Consider the following 21,652-nt stretch of genomic DNA (forward strand, 5'->3'; position numbering starts at 1 on the left):
CGCCCGCTATCGGCTTTTGTGCGGCGGCGATGAGTCTACCTCCTGGAATGATTAAAAATTGTCCCTGAAGGTGTTAATAGTACAATCAAAGAGCTGTGCTGCTAGTTTGAAAGCATCCCCTAATACTAGTTTCACTTCATTTGGTGGGCATGTCCACTAGAGGGGAGACCGCAGGGGCACTGTCCCCCTCAGAAACATGCCAGATGATTGACATTTTGGCTATTTTCTGAGATATCCTTTGCCACGTGTGTGTGTGTATGTGTGTGTGTGAAGCCCCAGAGAGAACATGAATGGGCTGTGAGCATTTTCAACCTGCTTTCTTGCTCGAGCGGAGCCGCTCTCAAGCGCAACACCACTGCTCCCGAGGGCCCGTCATCTTTCAATGTGGACGGCATGCACAGCCGTTATTCAGCCTTGGACTCTACTGCGAGGCTTTCTGCGAACATGGCTTGCTAGAAGACGGATTTGTAAAAGGCACTAAAGAAACAATGGTTGCATTATCAAAGCAAAAGTTGCTGACATCCCGCGTGACGCCCCTCTCGTTTATAGCAAGGAGTTAAAGGACCCTCCGGAGCTTCTTTCAGTAGGTTGGCCGAGGAGGACGATGCTCATTATCTTCCCATTGCGTTGGGCAATTACAGTCGACAGGCACAGTCTTACCATAATGAGATCTCCCTTAAGCTGTCCACCAGTCGTTTTTCGAATTCAAAGTGTGGCCAACAAAACGCCTCGTGCAGCCTTTTCGTATTTTGCACACTAAATAGTCTTTCTCTGTAGAAGGAAATTTAAATATTTCCTTAACTCCATTTGGACAAATGCCTGAATTTGCGTTTTGATGACAATATCAAATTTATTAGCATTGAGCTAATGTAGCAGCCACAGAAGATCCAAATTAGCAAATGACTCCTTAGCTGTGATCTGAAATGAGATGAACTGATTCTCCGAGCATTATTGATTTATTTTTTATTTTTTATTCTGGCCCCACAGTTTGCTCCCAGTACTCCCGAGGTGTCTTCGCCATCTTCGGCCTCTACGACAAGCGCTCTGTCCACACGTTGACGTCCTTCTGCAGCGCGCTGCACATCTCCCTCATCACGCCCAGCTTCCCCACCGAGGGCGAGAGCCAGTTCACCCTGCAACTCCGGCCGTCCATCCGCGGGGCGCTCTTGTCCTTGTTGGACCACTACGACTGGAACAAGTTTGTCTTTCTCTACGACACTGATCGGGGTGAGTTTCCCACTTGGCCTTTTTTTTGTCTATCATGACATAAAAAAGTCTCAAGAACCCATTTCTGAAAACACACTCTGTTATGGTAAAAACGTGACCAAATGTTCTACATTCACTTTTGAGGAGATGTCTTTTTTTTTTAATAAAAAAAAAAGGAATCATTGAATCCCAAACAATTGCAGCGGACAGGTGTAAATGGCGTTATCGCCTTTGTCCAGGGCCATTTGATTAATACTGGCTCATTTCCTGTATGGCTCCTGCCCCTGAAATTGCACACACCACGGCGTAAAATAATGGCGCTACTTTGTCCGCAGCATGCCGCCGGGTGGAGAAGGCCGATCGATATCGCAGTGCAGCTTTTGGTCCAAATGTTGCGGCTCGTGTTCCACCCTCGCCGGCTCCCTCACCTGAAGTCCCTTTTGTGTCTTTCAGGGATTTTTCTTTCCCTTTTGATAGTCTGGCATCCAATCTTTTGCCTCTGCCGCATTTTATGTATGCCAGAGAGAGTCAATAGTGTCACATTTCCATGACAAGGCTGGATCACATCTCACTTTTCACATTTTCCAGAACGCATTCAAATGTTTTTCATTCCCTCTGCAGAGGTTGCGGAGTAAAGACGGTGTCGGGACAGATTCACATTTGTTCATCAGACACCCCTCCCTCACTTTTTCCTTCTCTTACTTTCACGCTCGGCAGTGTTGAAAAGCCATTCGACTCGCTCCGCAAACATGATGTCTTTTTTAATGAGTCAAGGCTTGTCCGTCAAAAGCGGACATAGGTTTCAAAAATAGAATGGCGCTTGCAGAAAAAAAAAAAAGAAACGAGCATGTGAAAAATGAGCACAGGCCGGTCGGGCTGTAAACAAAACAATATTTCTTCCCTGGCTAGCGGCTGCTCGTACACGTTGTGATGGATGGCTCGTTTTTTGGGAAAACATAATATTTCCTATCTGCTGTCTAAAAGCATAATGTAAGAAGGAGGCGCCACACATGCAGAAAATCTCCGATCAACAATCGGATTGGCGTCATGTTGTGTGAATGCAAGATTTTCAACATTTCAACTTTGTTTCGGACCTAACTAGACAGGTGCAGGCGTACCTAATATTATGACTTGGATGTGTGCAATCTCCCTCTGCGCCGTCTTCTCCCGAGTGGCTTAGTAGTGTTTGAAGAGGTGCAGGTGGGAAGGAAGGAGTGTGTGTGGGTGGGTTGCCAGAGTGCAGGTTAAGCCACTAATTGGTAGCAAAGGGAGTCAGGTTGCCAGACTGTGATGGGCACTAGGAGGGGCCGTTTAAAGGGGGACATCTGTTCCTGCTGGCGAACAGCCGCTGCCCTCGCAGTTCGCCGCAGTCAGCGCTCTTCTTTTCAAAGCAACTTGACAAGGTGGCCAACCCCCCCCCACCCGACGACAGCATGTGCACGCAGGATCCATTCATGAAAGTCGACACCAAGTCAGCCATTTTGCTTCAAAGCAGCCATTTTGGACCAATTCCAAGAATGCTTTCATTTTCTTCCACCTGTGCACGGACGTGATTTGACACGAGTCACCTTTTGTTTCAGGCTACGCCATCTTGCAGGCCATCATGGAGAGGGCGGGGCAAAACAACTGGCAGGTGAGCGCCATCTGCGTGGAAAACTTCAACGACGCCAACTACCGACGACTCCTGGAAGACCTGGACCGGCGGCAGGAGAAGAAGTTTGTGATCGACCTGGAGGCCGAGAGGCTGCAGAACATGCTGGAACAGGTAATGGCGCCAAATGGGCCAAAGTCACACTTTGCTCTTGATCGTGAGTGATATTTTGCCAATGATAGCCAGATTGTTTGTCCAGACTGTGCATTTTCTTAATATGGTGCTTTTAAGCGCTAATGGAGTGCGTATGCCTTTCATCGATATTTGTCTCGCAGTCTTTGAGCGGGCTAATAGGATTTTTTTTTTTTCTGATTTGGAGTAATGTTTGGCTCCACGCTCACCTTCCCGAGCCCCCCCCCCTCACATCTTTCTGCAGGGGCAACTGGTGTCTGTTCAATTATTCACCCAATCTCCACTCTTGACATCTGCCACACCATTTACGCTTTACACTTTGTTATGCCCCCCGAGACGCGGCGTACGTCGCTAAACACACTGTGCTGAGATTTTAGTGCATGTGCTCAAATTTCACCTTTTAGTTTGGATCCATTCAAAATGGCATCGTTTGTATCTTTAAAGTGCAATTAGCGGTTAAAAAAATGAATTTCTTTCTCAACATTTATGTCCAAAACTGACAGAAAACTGGGATATTGATTGACAACACAATAATATTGTTGCAATATTGCGCTTCCTGATTGATAGTATAAGCATATTTTTTCTGTATCTCAGTAGTGTCATCTTTCTTCCAGTCGTCCTATGAATTCTTATTTATTTTTATTTTTTTTTATCATATTATCTCCCTTACAAACTCTCTGGAGAAATTTAAATTGTTTCTTTCTCTTTTTTTTTTTTTCTCGCTGCTTAGTTCACACTCCCAGTAAGTGCTTGTCCAGTGGGATTTTCCGGCAGATGTCAGCTTTCAAAATCACTTTTTATCAACACGTGACTTGTGTGTGTGTGCGTCACACCATTGTGTGCGCTTTGTCTGAACATATTTACGTCTGGACACGCTAGCTAGCTTGCCCGTCACGCGCATGGCTTAATGCAATTAACGTGCGATGATGTCACGCTGTCAATTTTAACGCTGTACCCCCCACCACCACCACATTGTCTCTTTGCAGATTGTCAGCGTGGGAAAACACGTCAAAGGCTACCACTACATCATGGCCAACCTGGTGAGGACCAAAATAAAAAAAAATCTTCTTTATGTGTGAAGTGAGGCTAGCTATAAATCTTGCTAGCTGCATCAAGACTTGACCTTTCAGCTCACCTGCTGTGAAACATGGAACATTTTGGGTTCTGTTCTTCAGCCACACTACTCCATGAAGTCAATTTCACTCCATTTCTGTATTAATTCAAGCTATTTCAGTCCTAATAGCAGAAGCGGCATATCATTTCACGCGCTATTCAAACATATTTGAGGCCACGCAATCAGCGCACGCCGCACATCTGCAATTTCTGCCGTGACGAGTCTTTGTGCTCGTGGTGCCCTCAAGGGTTTCAAGGACATCAATCTGGAGCGCTTCATGCATGGCGGCGCCAACGTGACGGGTTTCCAGCTGGTGGACTTCAGCAATCCCATGGTTATCAAATTGATGCAGCGCTGGAACAAGCTGGATCAAAGAGAGTACCCGGGATCTGATGCGCCGCCTAAGGTATAGCACGCACGCTAGCTGGGCTCGCTGCTATATCTAGCACAATGTAGCGCAAAGCATTCGTGGGCCCGGCGGTAGCGCCACGGTTGGCTTGGCAGCGGCCCATCATCCGCCGCGATGTGACAGACTGACCCACTTTGCTGTTTGTTGCACGGACAGCGAATGGCAGTGGGGCAAGTAGGCGGTCAGAAAACGCCCGCAAATCTTGAGCAAATCTTTACTCTTATATTTATGAAACAGCTGCAGCGGTGTGGAAAAAGTGTACCTCACGCTTCGGAATATTCAGCAGAGCTCCTTGCTGAATTACTATAGCTTAACCTCCAACCATTCTGCAAATAAAAGGGAAGTTGTACATTTGAATATAGTCTTGATAGTAATAATAATCCTCATACTCATAGCTTACAAAATATCCAACTACAAAAGTTAGCTAAAAAGTGTCCAAATTGCTAACAACAGTAAAACAGTTTTGTTTGCATCCTTGTTTATGGTTTGCTACTAATGGCAACGGTCCAGTGAATGCTGCTGGTGCTGGAAAGAAAAAAAAAAGAAAAAGAAAAAAGTGTTTGTACAACTAAAGGCCTGCGTGCGGTGTATGTAAGTAGACGCTGCGGGCCTCTTGTCAGCGTGAAGAAAAGGACGAGAACGACGGCCGTGCTAAAAGAACAATAGCGCGGCGGCGAGCTAATGAATAGGAGGAAGCCAAGCTGATGAACTCCCGCTAGTCACAATGATTAAAGTCAGGCTGTTTGCGCCCCGTGCGGGCTAAACACTCGCTCTTCATCTTTGCACCAGTCCCCGCAATTGCTCTAATGGATGTATAGGAGAGGTAAACACAAATATTCATCCAGTCTTTAGGTGAACGAGAAACAACTTGTTAGCTGCAAATGGTTTGCGCTGAAGAATAAAGCTAGCATCCTACCTCGCAGTACACTTCGGCGTTGACGTACGACGGCGTGATGGTGATGGCCGAGGCGTTCAGGAACCTGCGCAGGCAAAAGGTGGACATTTCCCGCCGGGGGAACGCCGGCGATTGCCTGGCCAACCCCGCCGCCCCGTGGAACCAGGGCATAGATATGGAGCGTACTCTCAAACAGGTGGACTTCCACGCGCCTCTCATTTGCAAAGTCCTTATCCCCGTCACATTAAATTGATTGCCATGCCATTGTGTTTAGGTGCGGCTGCAGGGATTAACAGGTAATGTCCAGTTTGACCACTATGGCCGCAGGGTCAACTACACGATGGACGTGTTTGAGCTGAAGAATAATGGACCCAGACGGGTAAAGCATCACACCGTGCTTCCTTCATTTCGACATCACGCTGTTTCTCTCGTACACCTGAATCACTTCAATTCATACCTTACTTCAAATACATTCCTGACTTCAAAATGACTCCAAATAAACTTACCTGACTTCCTCCAAATAAATGCCTTACTCTAAATGAACACCTTAACGCAAAAACGTCTGACTAAAGCGCATACTGTGAATAAACGTTTCAAGCTAAACTCCAAATAAATAGCTGACTTCGAATAAATGGCTGATTTGAAAGAAACGCCTTACTTCCAAAGAAGCTGTCAGCCACTTTTCTTTGAGTCGTCAACAATGAATGGCTTCGAGAATTGAGGATGGCATTGTGGGGAAAAGCAGGAATTGGGTCAAATGATGGAAGTGGCCATCAATCAAGCGCCGCTTTGGCCTCTCATGCAAGGATGGGAAGGTGCCGTTAGGACACACATCTTGCTTTCCCTCCTATTTGACGTGTTCTTCAATCATCTGATCAAGCTGGAGGTGGTGGCCACTCACAGCCCCTTTGCGCTCTTCTTTTGGCCCCATCCATCCATCCATCCATCCATCCATCCATCCATCCATCCAACAGATGCTAGTTTTGACGTTTCAAGTAAACACCTTACTCGGAATAAATCCAAATAAAAATCAAGCGCCAGTAATGTGTGTACATAGTCCATCCATGAGGGTTCTTAGCCTGGTCTGGTTGTCCCTCCAGATCGGCTACTGGAACGACGGCGACAAACTGGTGCTGATCCAGGACTCGCCGCTCCTCCCCAACGACACGTCTGGCATGGAGAACCGCACGGTGGTGGTCACCACCATCATGGTAAGACCACAACCTGCCTTGCCTCATTCTTGCTCACTTGCAGTCACACGACGGACAACAAGGATGTGCTTGCAATTTTGCCACCTGCACCTTTGTAATATGATCTCTATTGAAAGGAGACGGCAACAAAACAGCTTGATAGCCACATTAACAAGTCCCACAAACTCAAATCCAGCCAAGATTAAATGTCTCAACTCAGCGACGCAAAAAAGATTTTTTGTCCGAGTATTTCACCTCCTTGCTAATCTTAATAAATGACCGGTATTGAGATTTTATCAATACAACAATTGTATTTGTTTGATGAGTTTGAAGGTGACATTGCAGGGTTTTTGAAAGTGGCTATAAACATGTAAACTTATTGTTTGGCTTGAGACTCTCCCAGTTCTCCAAATAAGACGCAAAGTGTGCTTGAGAAGTGCTCACCTGCCAGAAAGTTTCTGGCCACAATTTTACGGCGGGTGAAATTTGCGGAGCTGCATCAATTGCGGCGGCGGCGCTTTGGGGGTCAACGGCTCAGCACAATCCTCCCCTCTTTTCAGCCCCCGCTGAGGAAGGCCATTTTACGAAACTGAGCCCCGAGCCGGACTGCAAGCATCGATATGACACCACAAGATGAGCCCTAACCGCACAAAGGACGCCCCCCCGCCCCCCATTTAGAAAGGAATCTGCTTGAGAGGAGAGTGAAATGCAAAAGAGGATACACACGCCGCTCGCTTTGTCCTTATGTGTCACGCATTTCACGCTCCGTGTTGTGCTCACAACGTGATTTCCCGTTTTGCCGTAAATTAGCGCAGACGACCTTGGGCCTTGCTCAGTTCCACCAGACGATGGTCCGTTGGTTAGCTTCACGTAATGTGTGTTTATTCGTTTGTTTGTTTGTTTGTTTGTTTATTTATTTTTGTCAGTAGGGATCGCGTGAGATGAATCGCGTAATCGTGAATTTATTGAAATAAGATGTAAAATGTCCATTAATAATTATATGTATATATAAAATAAGAATTATTATATTATATCATTAATAATTATTAATGATAATGAATTATTATTATTAAAATGTCCATTAATAATTATATGTATATATAACATAAGAATTATTATATTATATCATTAATAATTATTAGATGTGCATAATTATTCTATATAAAATAATCAATTCATTGAGTCCTAGTTATGAAGTTGAAAAAAAACAGTCTCATCGCAAGGCGTGATTCATTTAAGGCGATTACGAGGGAAACGGGGAAGAATCTCTGCGACTAAACCCGCCTTTGCATTTTTGCTCTTTGTCTTGATATCCCCGTGAAATCAGCCGGATTTACCCTTTGTCTTCCAGTGTTTTGCCGATCACAATGAGATTGTTCTCCCAGCAGACATGAAGCAACATTTGTAAATATTCCTAGCTAGTATACTGTAACCACTAACAGGAAGCGCCCAAGTTCAATTTTGTTTGGCACAAAGCAAGGCCAGCGTTCCATTGGGAGGACTTGTGGATTGTGTTGATCCAGAACCTTCAGCACCAAACGTCTGGCAGCTCATTTTTCACTTGCCATCAGCTTTACCACCGCTTTGCGCTTAGTCATGCTCCCCTCCCCTCTCTTTGATTCTGTGTATCATCCTTCCGCATTACCATTTTGATGACTTTTTTCTTTTTTTTTGTATGCCCAAAATGTGGTGCACATCACCGGGATTACTCGCGCATGCAAGGCTTTTTCTTTTTGTTGTACCTCGGTGGGAAGAAGAAGAAGAAGGAAAAAAAAAAGTGCATCCCACAGCAGGACGTGAGCCTTTTAAGATGCAAGAGTCTGAGCCGTTTCCCTGTCTGTGTTCATTTCGGTAATTGTTCGCTTGACGTGTAGCTTTAAATCAACCCGGCGGGGGCACGACGACATTACACACATTTGAAACAGTTGTCGGGGTCACATGACCGCAGAACGTGCTGCTACATATAAATCAGTGGTCGCTCCACGGGCCATTTGGTACCTGGCCGTGTAGAAATCTTGTGCCCCCAGCCACAGTGCTTCCCCCACCTAAATGTTATTGATGACTGTTTTGAAAAATAAAGATGTACTTGTTGACTACTAAAAGATACGATCTTCGTTTACTGATGAGCTTTTGTAAACATTTGCGCGCCATTCTGTCGTCGTCTGCTGCTGCTGCTGTGTGACATCTGTCTGTCAATGTGTCCGTCTGACGGTGCGCTTCACTGGTTGTGCTCCCCCTCCCGTCCCTTTTTTTGTGTAGGAGGGTCCCTACGTGATGCTCAAGAAGAACTGGGAGATGTACGAAGGCAACGACCAGTACGAAGGCTACTGCGTGGACCTGGCCTCCGAAATTGCCAAACACATCGGCATCAAGTACAAGATCTCCATCGTGCCCGACGGCAAGTACGGCGCCCGGGACCCGGAGACTAAGATCTGGAACGGCATGGTCGGGGAGCTGGTGTACGGGGTGAGTAACTCCTGAGTAAATAAATGGCTCACTCCTTTTGAGCTGCGTGCTTGTGGTAATGCTTTCCATTAGTTGCCCCTCCCAATATGGCCGCCACGGATGTACCGAGGCCTAACCTTGGTATGTTCGAGCATGACTTTCCCCTGCCAACATGGCCGCAACATTGGCACGCCTGCTCTAGTCTACTGTACTCAAGTAAATAAAATAATCAAAAAAGCTACTTTTATTGTGGTGGCAATATCCTGCCGTCACTGGGGTCACTTTGAAAGCTGTTCATGTTTATTCATACAAATGACTCAAATGCGCTTCCAATGCTTTTTGGTTAAATAAGTAGCAAAGTGAAATCGATGTTTGTTCCTCCGCCGTCGGGCTGATTGCGTTAATCCATCACTGTCTCGGTGTCTTTCCATAATGAAGCGCTTTAAGTTTCCATCAGAGCTCATGCAAAATTAAACACCGCGTCGCGCCATCATTAAATTCTTCCTCGACCACGTTTGCTCACGCTCGGCCATTTTGTGTGCATTTGAGCGCCCGCCACATCCAAATTAGTTTCAGTAATTCAAGGCGCCGGGCGCAATTACGGGAAGGTCCGAGTGTAATCGAGTTGGAGTGCAGCGAGGAGGAGATTTATCTGCACTCTGGACTTAACGGCCGCTGTGCAACCAAACATGTCCTCTTCAAGTTCTCTTTAAAGGAAGCTCATCCATACTACGAGACGCAATTAAGTTACACAGATGTTTTTTTCTTCACTGTTAATCTTCCTTCCTTGAAATGAGCATAATACAGTCATGCAGCATATTTCAAAGGGGGGCAGTGCCCTCGCATCCCCCCCCTTAGCGCCACTGGTGGTGTAGACCAAAAATGTGTTTAAGTGTAAATCCCTGGAATTTAAGGTGTCTGACTGTTATTCAAAACGCTGTGTGTGACAGCAGAGGTTACATGTGAAGGTGTAGGCCACCAACCAGAACGTCTGAGGACATGGAAGCTGTCAGCGGGAAGCCTCTGCTCAGGGGTGCCTCCTGTTCCGTGGCGTTTCTCCCAAATGCCGAGCACAAAACGCTTGACTGCTTTTCACCCCGCCGAGCCTTTTAACACCGGCTGTCATCTATTTTGTAGAGGATAAGAGAACTTTAGATCTCTTTCATCGGAGCGTCGAGCTCGGAAATGTCTTTGTTTCCCCCAGTAGATCAGATGAGGCCAGGGGAAACGCCGCCATTGGTCTTCAGCTGTAATCTGCCGTGTGGATCGTGTTTACGCCGGCCGGCGCAGAAATTGGACCGAGCAAAATGGCTAACCCGTTTTGCTTTGCTTGTCACCTTGACAGAAAGCGGAAATCGCTGTGGCCCCTTTGACAATCACGTTGGTCCGGGAGGAGGTGATCGACTTCTCCAAGCCCTTCATGTCTCTGGGCATTTCCATCATGATCAAAAAGCCCCAAAAATCAAAACCGGGGGTCTTCTCCTTCCTGGACCCGTTGGCCTACGAGATCTGGATGTGCATCGTGTTCGCCTACATCGGCGTGAGCGTGGTGCTCTTCCTGGTCAGCCGCTTCAGCCCGTACGAGTGGCACACCGAGGAGCCCGAAGAGGGCACCGACGGTCCGCCTAGCGACCAGCCCCCCAATGAGTTTGGCATCTTCAACTCCCTCTGGTTCTCCCTGGGCGCCTTCATGCAACAGGGCTGCGACATCTCGCCCAGGTGAGACCAGCAAAATTCAAGCGGGTGCATAATCCAGTCAAATAGAGGATTAAAAAAAAAAAAGTGCATGCCCAATTTATTCAAATGCCAAGCCGACACCTGACTCACAATACACGATAAAATCATCGATTATTTTTAGCCTGTCCAAACTCTGTTTTGGCCCACTTTGGTTCTCTCCAGATTTTTTGAGGAAGTTAGAAATAGCCAGTAATCTCTGTCTTTCATCGTGTCTTTTAATAAGGGTTAATGCCATTCTTGCTCTCCCTCCAGGCGGCCCGTAATAATGAATTTGGTGATTAATATGGTGCTCTCTGGTGGTAATGTCTCCGTGGAAACGGGGAGATTAAATAAAACGCTCGACACAATAGCTACTTTCATTGACGGGGATGTTGAGGTTTTTCGGGTCAGGTGTCACATTTGCTAACATTGCGGAGGCGTCTGCGTGCGTCACAGAGCTTTTACAGTTAAATGCGGTGTTATTGTCATTTTAAATGTCAAGATTTTTTTTTTTAGTTCTTTGTGTATTTAAGGTGTCAAAGTGTCCCGGGATGCAAACATTGAAATTTGCCAGTTTCCGCTTGGCCAAACAGAAGCTGTCAAGCATCCTGCTCATCTATAGGCTTCCCATTATTCCCGAGCCCCTGCGCCAATTGGTTCTCTCATCCAGCCGGAACGCTGCACAGCTGTTCTTTTTCCCCGCCGTTTTATTTTCACTCCCCATCAGCAGTACTCAAGTCTTTTTGTCTCGCAAGCTGCCGGCGTAGCGCACCGTCAATAGCTTTAAAGCCGAGAAGCGTTTCAAACTAGGGTTAGGGTTTCCGACTAGGGTTTTAAACCAAGGTTAGGGTTACAAACTAGGTTTTAAAGCTAGGCTTAAGGTTTCCAACGAGGCTTTCAAACTACTTTTAGGGTTTCTAAGATTAGGGTTTCTAACTAGGCTTTCAAAACTAGGGTTAGGGTTTTCGACTAGGGTTTCCAAAATTAGGGTTAGGGTTAGGGTTAAGATTAGGGTTGGGGTTAGGGTTTCTAACTAGGCTTTCAAAACTAGGGTTAGGGTTAGACCTAGGGTTAGGTTAGGGTTAGGGTTAGAGTTAGAGTTAGGGTTAGGGTTAGGGTTACTAACTAGGCTTTCAAAACTAGAGTTAGGGTTAGGGTTAGGGTTTCTAACTAGGCTTTCAAAACTAGGGTTAGGGTTTCCGACTAGGGTTTCCAAGGAGTTTTGCCATCGCTAATTAGGGTTTCAAACTAGGCTCAGGGTTTCCGACTAGGGTTTTAAACCAAGGTTAGGGTTTCAAACTAGGTTTTAAGGCTAGGGTTAGGGTTTCCGACTAGGGTTTTAAACCAAGGTTAGGGTTACAAACTAGGTTTTAAAGCTAGGCTTAAGGTTTCCAACGAGGCTTTCAAACTACTTTTAGGGTTTCTAAGATTAGGGTTTCTAACTAAGCTTTCAAAACTAGGGTTAGGGTTTTCGACTAGGGTTTCCAAAGTTAGGGTTAGGGTTAGGGTTAAGATTAGGGTTGGGGTTAGGGTTTCTAACTAGGCTTTCAAAACTAGGGTTAGGGTTAGACCTAGGGTTAGGTTAGGGTTAGGGTTAGAGTTAGGGTTAGGGTTAGGGTTACTAACTAGGCTTTCAAAACTAGAGTTAGGGTTAGGGTTAGGGTTTCTAACTAGGCTTTCAAAACTAGGGTTATGGTTTCCGACTAGGGTTTCCAAGGAGTTTTGCCATCGCTAATTAGGGTTTCAAACTAGGCTCAGGGTTTCCGACTAGGGTTTTAAACCAAGGTTAGGGTTTCAAACTAGGTTTTAAGGCTAGGGTTAGGGTTTCCAACGAGGGTTTCAAACTACTTTTAGGGTTTCTAAGATTAGGGTTTCTAACTAGGCTTTCAAAACGAGGGTTAGGGTTTCCGACCAGGGTTTCCAAGGAGTTTTGCCATTGCTATTTAGGGTTTCAAACTAAGGTTAGGGTTTCCGACTAGGGTTTTAAACAAAGGTTAGGGTTACAAACTTGGTTTTAATGCTAGGGTTAGGGTTTCCAACGAGGTTTTCAAACTACTTTTATGGTTTCTAAGATCAGGGTTTCTAACTAGGCTTTCAAAACTAGGGTTAGGGTTTCCGACCAGGGTTTCCAAGGAGTTTTGCCATCGCTAATTAAAGTTTCAAACAAGGGGTAGGGTTTCCGACTAGGGTTTTAAACCAAGCTTAGGGTTACAAACTAGGTTTTAAAGCTAAGGTTAGGGTTTCCAACGAGGGTTTCAAACTACTTTTAGGGTTTCTAAGATTAGGGTTTCTAACTAGGCTTTCAAAACTAGGGTTAGGGTTTCCGACCAGGGTTTCCAAGGAGTTTTGCAATTGCTAATTAGGGTTTCAAGCTAGGGTTAGGGTTTCCGACTAGGGTTTTAAATCAAGGTTAGGGTTACAAACTAGGGGTGTAAATCGCGGGTTTTGTAACGATACGATATCATATCGATACAAAGAACCACGATACGATATTTGCCGATATCTTAAAGCCTGCTGTGATTCATTCACGATACATCACGATATAGCGCTCTACGATCGATATAGAACAATATCCTGATTTATAACAATTCATACGCGAAATCAACAAGGTACTGCAAACTCTTTATTTAGGAAATTACAAAGTGCTTCCAAACGAATGACTTGAAGCCCAAAGGGGAGCGAATTTCCTCATCTTCTTGGACACTAGCCATAGCACCAGCCCAGGAGCCGCGTAGTTGTCGGCTCCCCTTTCACGTGCCTGCTCTGCTCACAACACAACACGCCGCGCACTGCTCCCGGAAAGAGGAAGCAAGCAACAATGAACTGGATTTCAAAATAAAGTCGTGTCTAATGTCCGAGGTCAAAAACGGGCGATATAGATCGATGTTTACGTTTAGCATCGATGCCAACAAATCGTAGAGCATTATATCGATTAATCGATGTGTATCGATGAATCGTTACACCCCTAGCAATTGCGTACGCCAATTGGGAGGCTTTTCATCAAGATTTGTATTCTTTACGGAGCTATTGTTGAACGGGCTCCGAGAAAACGGTTTGTGCCGCAAAACGAGAGCGTGGCATCGGCCTCCGCGTGTCACCTCGGGGCCAAACAAGTACCTTTTCGTTTATTTAGCTCCTCGCTCGACACCTTTGTGGTGTAACCGCTGGCAAGTGTGATTGTTTTTAATTCAGGTAGAGCGCAGAGTTAAATATTGCCATACAAGAAAGATGATGTACGTCATGCACATCAATTGGGTGGATCAACATTAGGTGGCAGCTTCCCAGTACCGCTTTCGAAAAAGTCACAAAGCAGGGCGCAGTCGGAGCAAAAGTGGCGGCGGCTCTGCAGAGGTCTCTGTCTCTCTCTCCCTCCCTCCCTCCCTCCCTCCCACCCTCTCTCTCTCTCTCTCTCTCTCTCTCTCTCTCTCTCTCTCTGTCTCTTTCTTTCTCTCTCTCTCTCTCTCTCTCTCTCTCTCTCTCTCTCTCTCTCTCGGCTGTCTCAGTGCACTGGCTCCATCTGACAGGCGGAGCCTAGAGGGGGTTTTTGTATCCGCCACTATTTGATTTGCACAGAGGGGAGGTCTTGTTTGTTCTCCTCAATGCAGCATTTACACTTTAAGATTCTGCTCACGCACTAGTGCCGGCGCTCCTCGGCAGCCTGCTATTTGTCTCCCCCGAGTGTGCGAAGCAGGGTAGCGCCGCCGTGGGGGTCTGGCAGCTCTTTTCTGTCGGATAAAATCACTTTGTTTGCACAGCCCAATCAGCAATAATGGATGGAAATGGTTTTGACTATCCGCTACTTGTCCATTTTGTTAAACAGCTTAAACAGGGAATTCCAGATTTTCCTCTTATTACCGCTCCCTTGTCTAGCACCTCAAATGTGGGGAGTAAATATATAGATGAGGGAAAAAAATCCACTTAAGTAGAGTAAGGAAGTATTTGGAGTTGTTTACTTCCCTCAATCCCCCTTCTTATTTGTCTCCAAGGTCGTTATCCGGTCGCATCGTGGGCGGGGTGTGGTGGTTCTTCACTCTCATCATCATCTCGTCTTACACGGCCAACCTGGCTGCTTTCCTCACTGTGGAGAGGATGGTGTCACCCATCGAGAGCGCCGAGGACCTGGCCAAGCAGACGGACATCGCCTACGGCACTTTGGACTCGGGCTCCACCAAGGAGTTCTTCAGGGTGAGTTGGGCGTTCCTCAGGGATCCGTTCTAGAAACCCTTTATGTTCTGAACCACTTTATTTTACTTCTCGGTTGAAAACCTTCTTCAATGATTTGGATTTGGGTTCCCTAATCCAGTCTGAAGAACCCAAACTTGCCAACCTAATGCCTTTTTTCTACTGCTCTATTCAGGTTGGCATTCTTGCCATACCGTTGGAGTTTAAGGGATATGAACCTTGTTTGCCACGTTTTCACTTGATCAAAAAGAAGAATAAATTCAACTGCTTCCACTCGCTGATAAATTCTCTCTGCTTTGAATCTCCAACCCGCCCCAGCGCTCCAAAATCGCCGTCTACGAGAAGATGTGGGGCTACATGAAGTCGGCCGAGCCCACCGTCTTCACCAAGACCACGGCGGAAGGTGTTGCGCGCGTGCGCAAGTCCAAGGGGAAGTACGCCTTCCTGCTGGAGTCCACTATGAACGAGTACACGGAGCAGCGCAAGCCCTGCGACACCATGAAAGTGGGCGGGAACCTGGACTCCAAAGGCTACGGCGTAGCCACGCCCAAGGGTTCACAGTTAAGGTGGGTGGAATAATGTAACAATATGGCCGACGTGTTGTTATAGTATTCCACCTTCCCTGGTGTGCCGCCTTTTTTTCCACCATTCTGGCTTTGGTTTGGACGGGTGGGCCTTTTTCCTGTGTGGATGTTTTGAAGGCAATTTTTACATTTGTGTTTGCTGCACGTGGGTTTTCATTGTGGTCTAATCTGCCGTATTTCCTCCAATAGTGTTGTTCTGGGTTTGCACGATGCTACTTTTTCTTTTTCATGAGCTGTGATAGCCACAGGTCGAGCAGCTCTGTAGTTGTCCATAGCAGCTAATGCCTTCTAAAAATAGAGACCACCACCCTCTGCAGTTGAGTAAATAAACAGCAGCAACCACTATATGAGGAAATAAGGTATTTTCTCCGTAGGTGATCCTGCTCAGGTAAATTGTGTTTGCATGGCATGCGTCACTTATTTGTTTTTAAAGAGGACATATTATGAAATTTTGATCTCTGACGTTCCGTGGTCAAAATAAACAAAGGCTAAGAATTTCCAGCGAACTGGTTGAAATGAGCGATAAAGGGCCGATAGTAGCCCTATTTTGAGACCGCCAATACCAGCCACCGATACTAGAATGTTAGAGTAGGTCCTCCACTTCAGTACACTGTTTGACATATTGGTCCAATCGTGTGTTTGAGAGAGAGAGAGAGGGATAAGAATGCTGAGAATATATTATTAGAATTTCATGGAACAAATATTAGAATCCAGGTTTCAGATGTTAGTGATTAGGTAACTGACTTTGCATAATATGTCCCCTTTAAATTAATGAGCACATCCACATGGGATACATCAGACTGTCATAATTGTCTTCATTTCTTTGAACAAAAAAGGTTTTGAAGCTTTTTCTTCTGCGGTGTCACACAAACGCGAAGCCTTGACGCCGACACCGCCTCCTTGCAAAGGCAGGCCCGGAGGAATTTACCGATGTGGAAATGGCTCAGCGCAGACCAAGCGGGACAATGCGCAAACTATCTATTGACAGTCAGTTGCGTAATTGTTTGTATCCACTTGCAACTTCTGTTAATTCCTCCCATGGCGTAGAACAGCTGCTGCTGTATTTTTTTTTTTTTTTTTCGCCAAGGGGGAGAGAGTCCCTGACAGATCACTGTTGTCCCTTACCAAGGTTCCATCTTGTTATTCCAAGGGATTATCGTCTTCTGCCAGTCACTTGTCCCCACATGACAAAATCCAAACGAGCAGACGGCGTCGACGGACAAGGCTTCGACTTTATCGACCTGTTTTGTGGCTACGTGGCTGACTGGATCAAAGCACAGGCTAAGCCAAATCTACACCTAAACCAAATGTCCATCATGGTTTTGTAGGGTTCACCTCCAGTCCTGTAGGTGGCAGTAGTTCCACCGCGAAGTGATAAATGATAAAAAAACAACTATTTTGATTTATCAAAGTGAGATTTGGCTTTGAGTGTGTTGTGGTTCAGAAATGGGATTTACTGTAATGTCTCCACCGTTGCTCTCTTTCTTGCTTTTCCTCCCTCTTTCTCTCTCTCTCTCTCTCTCTCTCTCTCTCTCTCTCTCTCTCTCTCTCTCTCTCTCGCTCTCTCTTTCTTCCCCTTTGCCCAATTGGAAGTACACACTCACCCTTTTCACCCAATTTCTCTGTATGATTCTGAAGAAGCGCCGTTAACCTGGCCGTGTTAAAGCTCAATGAGCAGGGCCTCTTGGACAAATTGAAAAACAAGTGGTGGTACGACAAAGGAGAGTGTGGAAGCGGCGGAGGCGGCGAGAAGGTTAGCCGCTCACGTGGGCCGCACGCTCACCTCTTTCTTCTGATGTGTTGTGCTGGCAAACGGGTGCATCTGCAGGGACCTGCACTGAACATCTGGATTTTCTTTTTCTTTTTTTTTTAAAGCATGTGGGCCATATGGGAGCATTTACATGTTTGAAATTAGTGTCAAAAATACTTTTAGCAACACGCAGAGCCATCTGATTGAAATTTGCTCTCGCCATAAGTTCAATAAAAAGATTTCAAAATGTTAAGTGCAATGCAAATGCTCATCACCATAACCAAAAGCAAAAAGGTCCTGGCAGTATACGCCCGTTGCTGATAAGCGATGTGACCGGGGCCCCACATTTATATATGTCTGTTAGCGCCCACCCCACTTAGCTAGCAGACATGTAACATCAGTGGGGCCCCTTCTTGGCAGCGCCCCACATTTAACGGGGGGGCCAGGTTTTGATTGAATAACATAAAATAACATGTCCTATGATGTTATTTATGTTATTTCCCCTTCCCCCCGACCCTTTGGTTTGAAGAACGCCGGTAAACCTTGCCGTATTGAAACTGAGCGAAGCGGGCGTCTTAGACAAACTGAAAAACAAATGGTGGTACGATAAAGGGGAGTGCGGACCCAAGGACTCGGGAAGTAAGGTCAGTCCATCAGGGGAGCCTCCACATGTCTTTTGTCTGTCTTTGTGCACACTCTCACACGGCGCCCGTGAGTTGCGGTGTTGCGTTAACCACGACACGGCGTACTTATAATGAAAAGCGTGACGGCCGGCATGATGGCTTCATTGCTTTGGCTATTCCAACATGCATGGCAATTAGAGCTTTTAAAAAAAAAAATTGGAGGATGATGTCAGCGCAGATTGAGTTGGGAAGTATTTTTGAATTCTTTGGGGTGGCTGTTGACTTTGGAGTGCGTAAAACGGGTCTTGACGTGCAATCTGAAGCATGCTGATGAGTAGAAAGATGTCAAGATGATGCATGGGAGAGGTTCATCTGACAGGGGGGGCAGCAGGAAAAGATGATCTTCAACGTCATGTCGGCATGATGGATGCAAAGCATGGCGCTGACTGAATGGGGGGGCATGCGCAGACCTTAATCCACTCGGATTTCAGTTGCGCGCACATTGGAGAAGCATGCGAGAAGAGCGACGCAACGAAAGAATGAGAGCAAGCGTGACGGGCAGATGCTTGCGTCTAGGTGCGATGAGGATTCATTTGACAGGGCGGAGCAGGAAAAGATGAAAGAAATGAGACGGAGGCAGCCACGCTCACGACTCTCACTCGCTACTTTTTGCAGGCTCAATGTTTGTTTGCAGCGACCTTGAAATTCCTGCTTCACTTCTACGTTCTCTTTGAGACACACTGAGCAATTTTAAATGGACTTAATGTCTCCATCTTTGCGTAAATAGCAGTGTATGAAAAAGTAGCAGAGTGACAGGAGTGAGCAACGATTCGAATTGCTATTATTGATTCGTATTTGACACTTTTGATCTTTGAATGTTTCTCGTGAGCATGGCTAATGTTAGCGTGCTGAAGAACGTGTGTGAGCGTTCTCATGTCTGCGTGTTTGTGTTTGCATGACATGGCCACCCACCCATTGCCACGCTAACACTAGTGCTTCTTCTTCCTCACCCCACAAGGACAAATCATCGCAGGCCCTCAGCCTGAGCAACGTAGCAGGGGTCTTCTACATCCTGGTTGGGGGCCTGGGCCTGGCCATGCTGGTGGCCCTCATCGAGTTCTGCTACAAGTCCCGCAACGAGGCCAAGAGAATGAAGGTGGACCCCCCGTTGCGCCGCTCCCCTAGCCCTCCCACCCCGAGGCCCAGCGTCCCCGATTTAGCCCAAGTTAGCGAGGCGTTCGCTGGCTACGTCTTCAATGATGAGTAGTCAGATTTCTGGTAGAAGACACCCCTACCCCACCCCCTCACCTCATTTCACCCCTCCTAGCTTCCCTTTCAAGGCGACTGTAAGTGACACCTGCCTGTATACGCCCTGACCTTTGACCCCGGTGTATCTTAGCTATGCTACGTGCCTGTGGTGACCAGTTAGCCTGGCAAGCCAGACCAATGCTAATGATCACGTGATGTCAAGGAAAAAAATCCATATTGTCTTTTAAAATATTTGAAAATCCATCACAGCAAGTAAATTTGATTTGTCAGTACATTTTGTGCCGTGCCGAGCAGAGCCACGAAGAATGGCTCTCCCCACCAGACCCAATGCTTGGTACAGCATTGGGTCTGGCTTGCCAGGCTAGTGACCAGTGGCTTTGTCCGCGTGTGGTCATGTGGTGTCTTAGTGGTCTATATAGTAAGGCTCTTTCCTCCTAAAAAAAGTCTGACCCGAATATGATCATGGATCGTAAGGTTTTTTTTGTTTTGTTTTGTTTTGTTTTTAAACAATGACAAAGTATTAGTATGACCATGTATAGTAAGAGCTTTAAAATGACCCTGTATAGTATGGCTCTTTTTTTTTTTAAGGAACGACCAGACAGATAAATAACAGCGAAGAGAGAAAGAGTGAGAGACATTTTTTTTCTTAGAAAACGACCATGTATAGTAAGGCTTTTGTTTTTATTACGAAAATGACCATGTAAAAATATGTAGCTTTTTTTTTTGTTTTGTTTTTATATACACAACTTTTGGCTGCATTTGTCCCACGTGTGTCTTTGTGTCCCCCATCAAGCAGCTAAAAACGTCTTCATTAGCTTCACTGTCGCCAAGTCAGCTTCTCAGTTTTGCCTCCCCAGTCTGCAACTGTGCAATAATGCGTGCGTTGCAATGCTGCAGAGACCATCCTATCATCTGAAAACTGTTTAGTCCACCTTGAAAGCAGATTGGAGTTTGACAAGTCAGCCAAAACGGCTTAGATTTCAGGCTGTTGATATGCTGCCCCCTGCCGATCAAAAAGGCAAACTTATTGAGCTATTTTTTGTGTCATTGTCAAGTAGTGTAATTGATTCAAATCGACTGAAATCCTCCATCTAACTACTATAATCTTCCTTAAAAAAAAAAAAAAATTCGAAATGTTTTAGAATAACGTATAATTCAGCTTTTGTTTGTCAAATAGTTTTTTTCAAACTCCAGTCTGCACCATCAAAGCTTTTGATCCACATAATGAAATCGCTAGCTTAACACCATTGTTTTTTGTTTTTGTTGCAGCTGACATTTACCGAAGCCATGAGGAACAAGGCCCGCCTGTCCATCACAGGCAGCGTAGGCGAGAACGGCCGCGTGCTGACGCCCGACTGCCCCAAGGCCGTCCATGCCGGGCCACCCCTCCGCCAGAGCTCGGGCCTCGCCCTCGTCTCCTCGGAGCTCCCGTGAAAGCCAAAAACCTCTTAAGTGCCTTAAATTTCCAGGAGCGGGGTGCCTCACGACCACCCGGGAACACTGTTCGAGGTTTTTGCTTCAAACAAGCAGCAACACTGTTTCAATCCCAATGGGGCCCAGATGCACTTCAGGGTGGGGACACCTGGGATATGATATCATTATGAATAAAGAAAACTGCTTTTTGGATCGTTTTACCAGGACAAGCCGTTCCAAGTACTCGATATCAACAAGTGGGAAACGGTGCCCAATTTCAGATTTGTATCCATAGTACAAATAATAAAAAAAACTATTGATAATGAATATAGGAAACTGTGAACATACAATGTATATTGAGTTAGGTGTACATAAGCTTGCTTGCTTTTTAAACCATGTACAAAAGATTGTGTAGTGTCCACATTTGTTTTTTTTTTTTCTAATGGCAATAATGACAAAAAGGTAGCTGCCTCATGTTAATTGATCCATTTCAAAGAGGAATGTCCACCCCCCTTCTCCTTAAACCCACACTGTGTAGAATTAAAAAAAAAAAAGAACAAAGAACCTGTGGGGTGGGAATATAACTATTTTTTTCATTCTTTAATCTATTTTTTCTACAAAAAGTGAATGGATTAAAAAGAAAAAAACAAGTGTGAACCTTGTAGATCAGGGGTGTCAAACTCATTTTTTTCACGGGCCGCATTGTAGTCATAGCTTCTTTCGGAGGGCCATTATGACTGTCAACCCAAATAAATGTATGAGCACCTCATATTATATACAGTAAAAGCTACAAAACGAACTGACAAATAACTCGTTTTCAAATCAGACGAGTTGTTTGAACCCCTAACCCTCGCTTCCAGGGGTGTCGAACTCCAGTCCTCGGGGGCCGCGTTCCAATATGTTTTCCAAGTTACCCTCGTTAAACACACCTGAGTGAAAAGATCAGTTCATTTTCACGTTCTGCAGGAGCCTAACTTTTCACACAGGTGCACATAACGAGGGTATCTTGGGGGCCGCGTTCCAATATGTTGACACTTGAAAATGGCGGTGTCCCTAATGGAGTGTCCGAGGGA

General features: G+C 45.8%; 1 protein-coding gene across 6 annotated transcripts in view; it reads left to right on the plus strand.

Annotated features, from left to right (window-relative positions):
- gria4b (glutamate receptor, ionotropic, AMPA 4b) overlaps window positions 1-21,160 on the plus strand; it is a 37,228-nt gene extending 16,068 nt beyond the window's left edge. For 4 of the 6 annotated variants that reach the window (XM_037269895.1, XM_037269894.1, XM_037269896.1 and 1 more), the window contains 14 exons: window positions 988-1,227; window positions 2,787-2,971; window positions 3,976-4,029; window positions 4,351-4,509; window positions 5,436-5,603; window positions 5,682-5,786; window positions 6,508-6,618; window positions 8,857-9,063; window positions 10,388-10,761; window positions 14,745-14,943; window positions 15,259-15,506; window positions 17,163-17,277; window positions 18,916-19,053; window positions 20,436-21,160. In XM_037269895.1, coding sequence (XP_037125790.1) covers window positions 988-1,227; window positions 2,787-2,971; window positions 3,976-4,029; window positions 4,351-4,509; window positions 5,436-5,603; window positions 5,682-5,786; window positions 6,508-6,618; window positions 8,857-9,063; window positions 10,388-10,761; window positions 14,745-14,943; window positions 15,259-15,506; window positions 17,163-17,277; window positions 18,916-19,053; window positions 20,436-20,600 — 2,468 coding nt within the window. In that variant the 3' untranslated portion in view covers window positions 20,601-21,160. Of the gene's footprint in view, window positions 1-987; window positions 1,228-2,786; window positions 2,972-3,975; window positions 4,030-4,350; window positions 4,510-5,435; window positions 5,604-5,681; window positions 5,787-6,507; window positions 6,619-7,157; window positions 7,633-8,856; window positions 9,064-10,387; window positions 10,762-14,744; window positions 14,944-15,258; window positions 15,507-17,162; window positions 17,278-17,803; window positions 17,919-18,915; window positions 19,054-20,435 lie in introns of those variants that run through there. The other 2 variants (XM_037269897.1, XM_037269898.1) reach the window with 2 other exon arrangements.
- The last annotated feature ends 492 nt before the right edge of the window (window positions 21,161-21,652 follow it).

The sequence above is a fragment of the Syngnathus acus genome, chromosome 14, assembly GCF_901709675.1.
Source record: "Syngnathus acus chromosome 14, fSynAcu1.2, whole genome shotgun sequence".
NCBI lineage: Eukaryota > Metazoa > Chordata > Actinopteri > Syngnathiformes > Syngnathidae > Syngnathus > Syngnathus acus.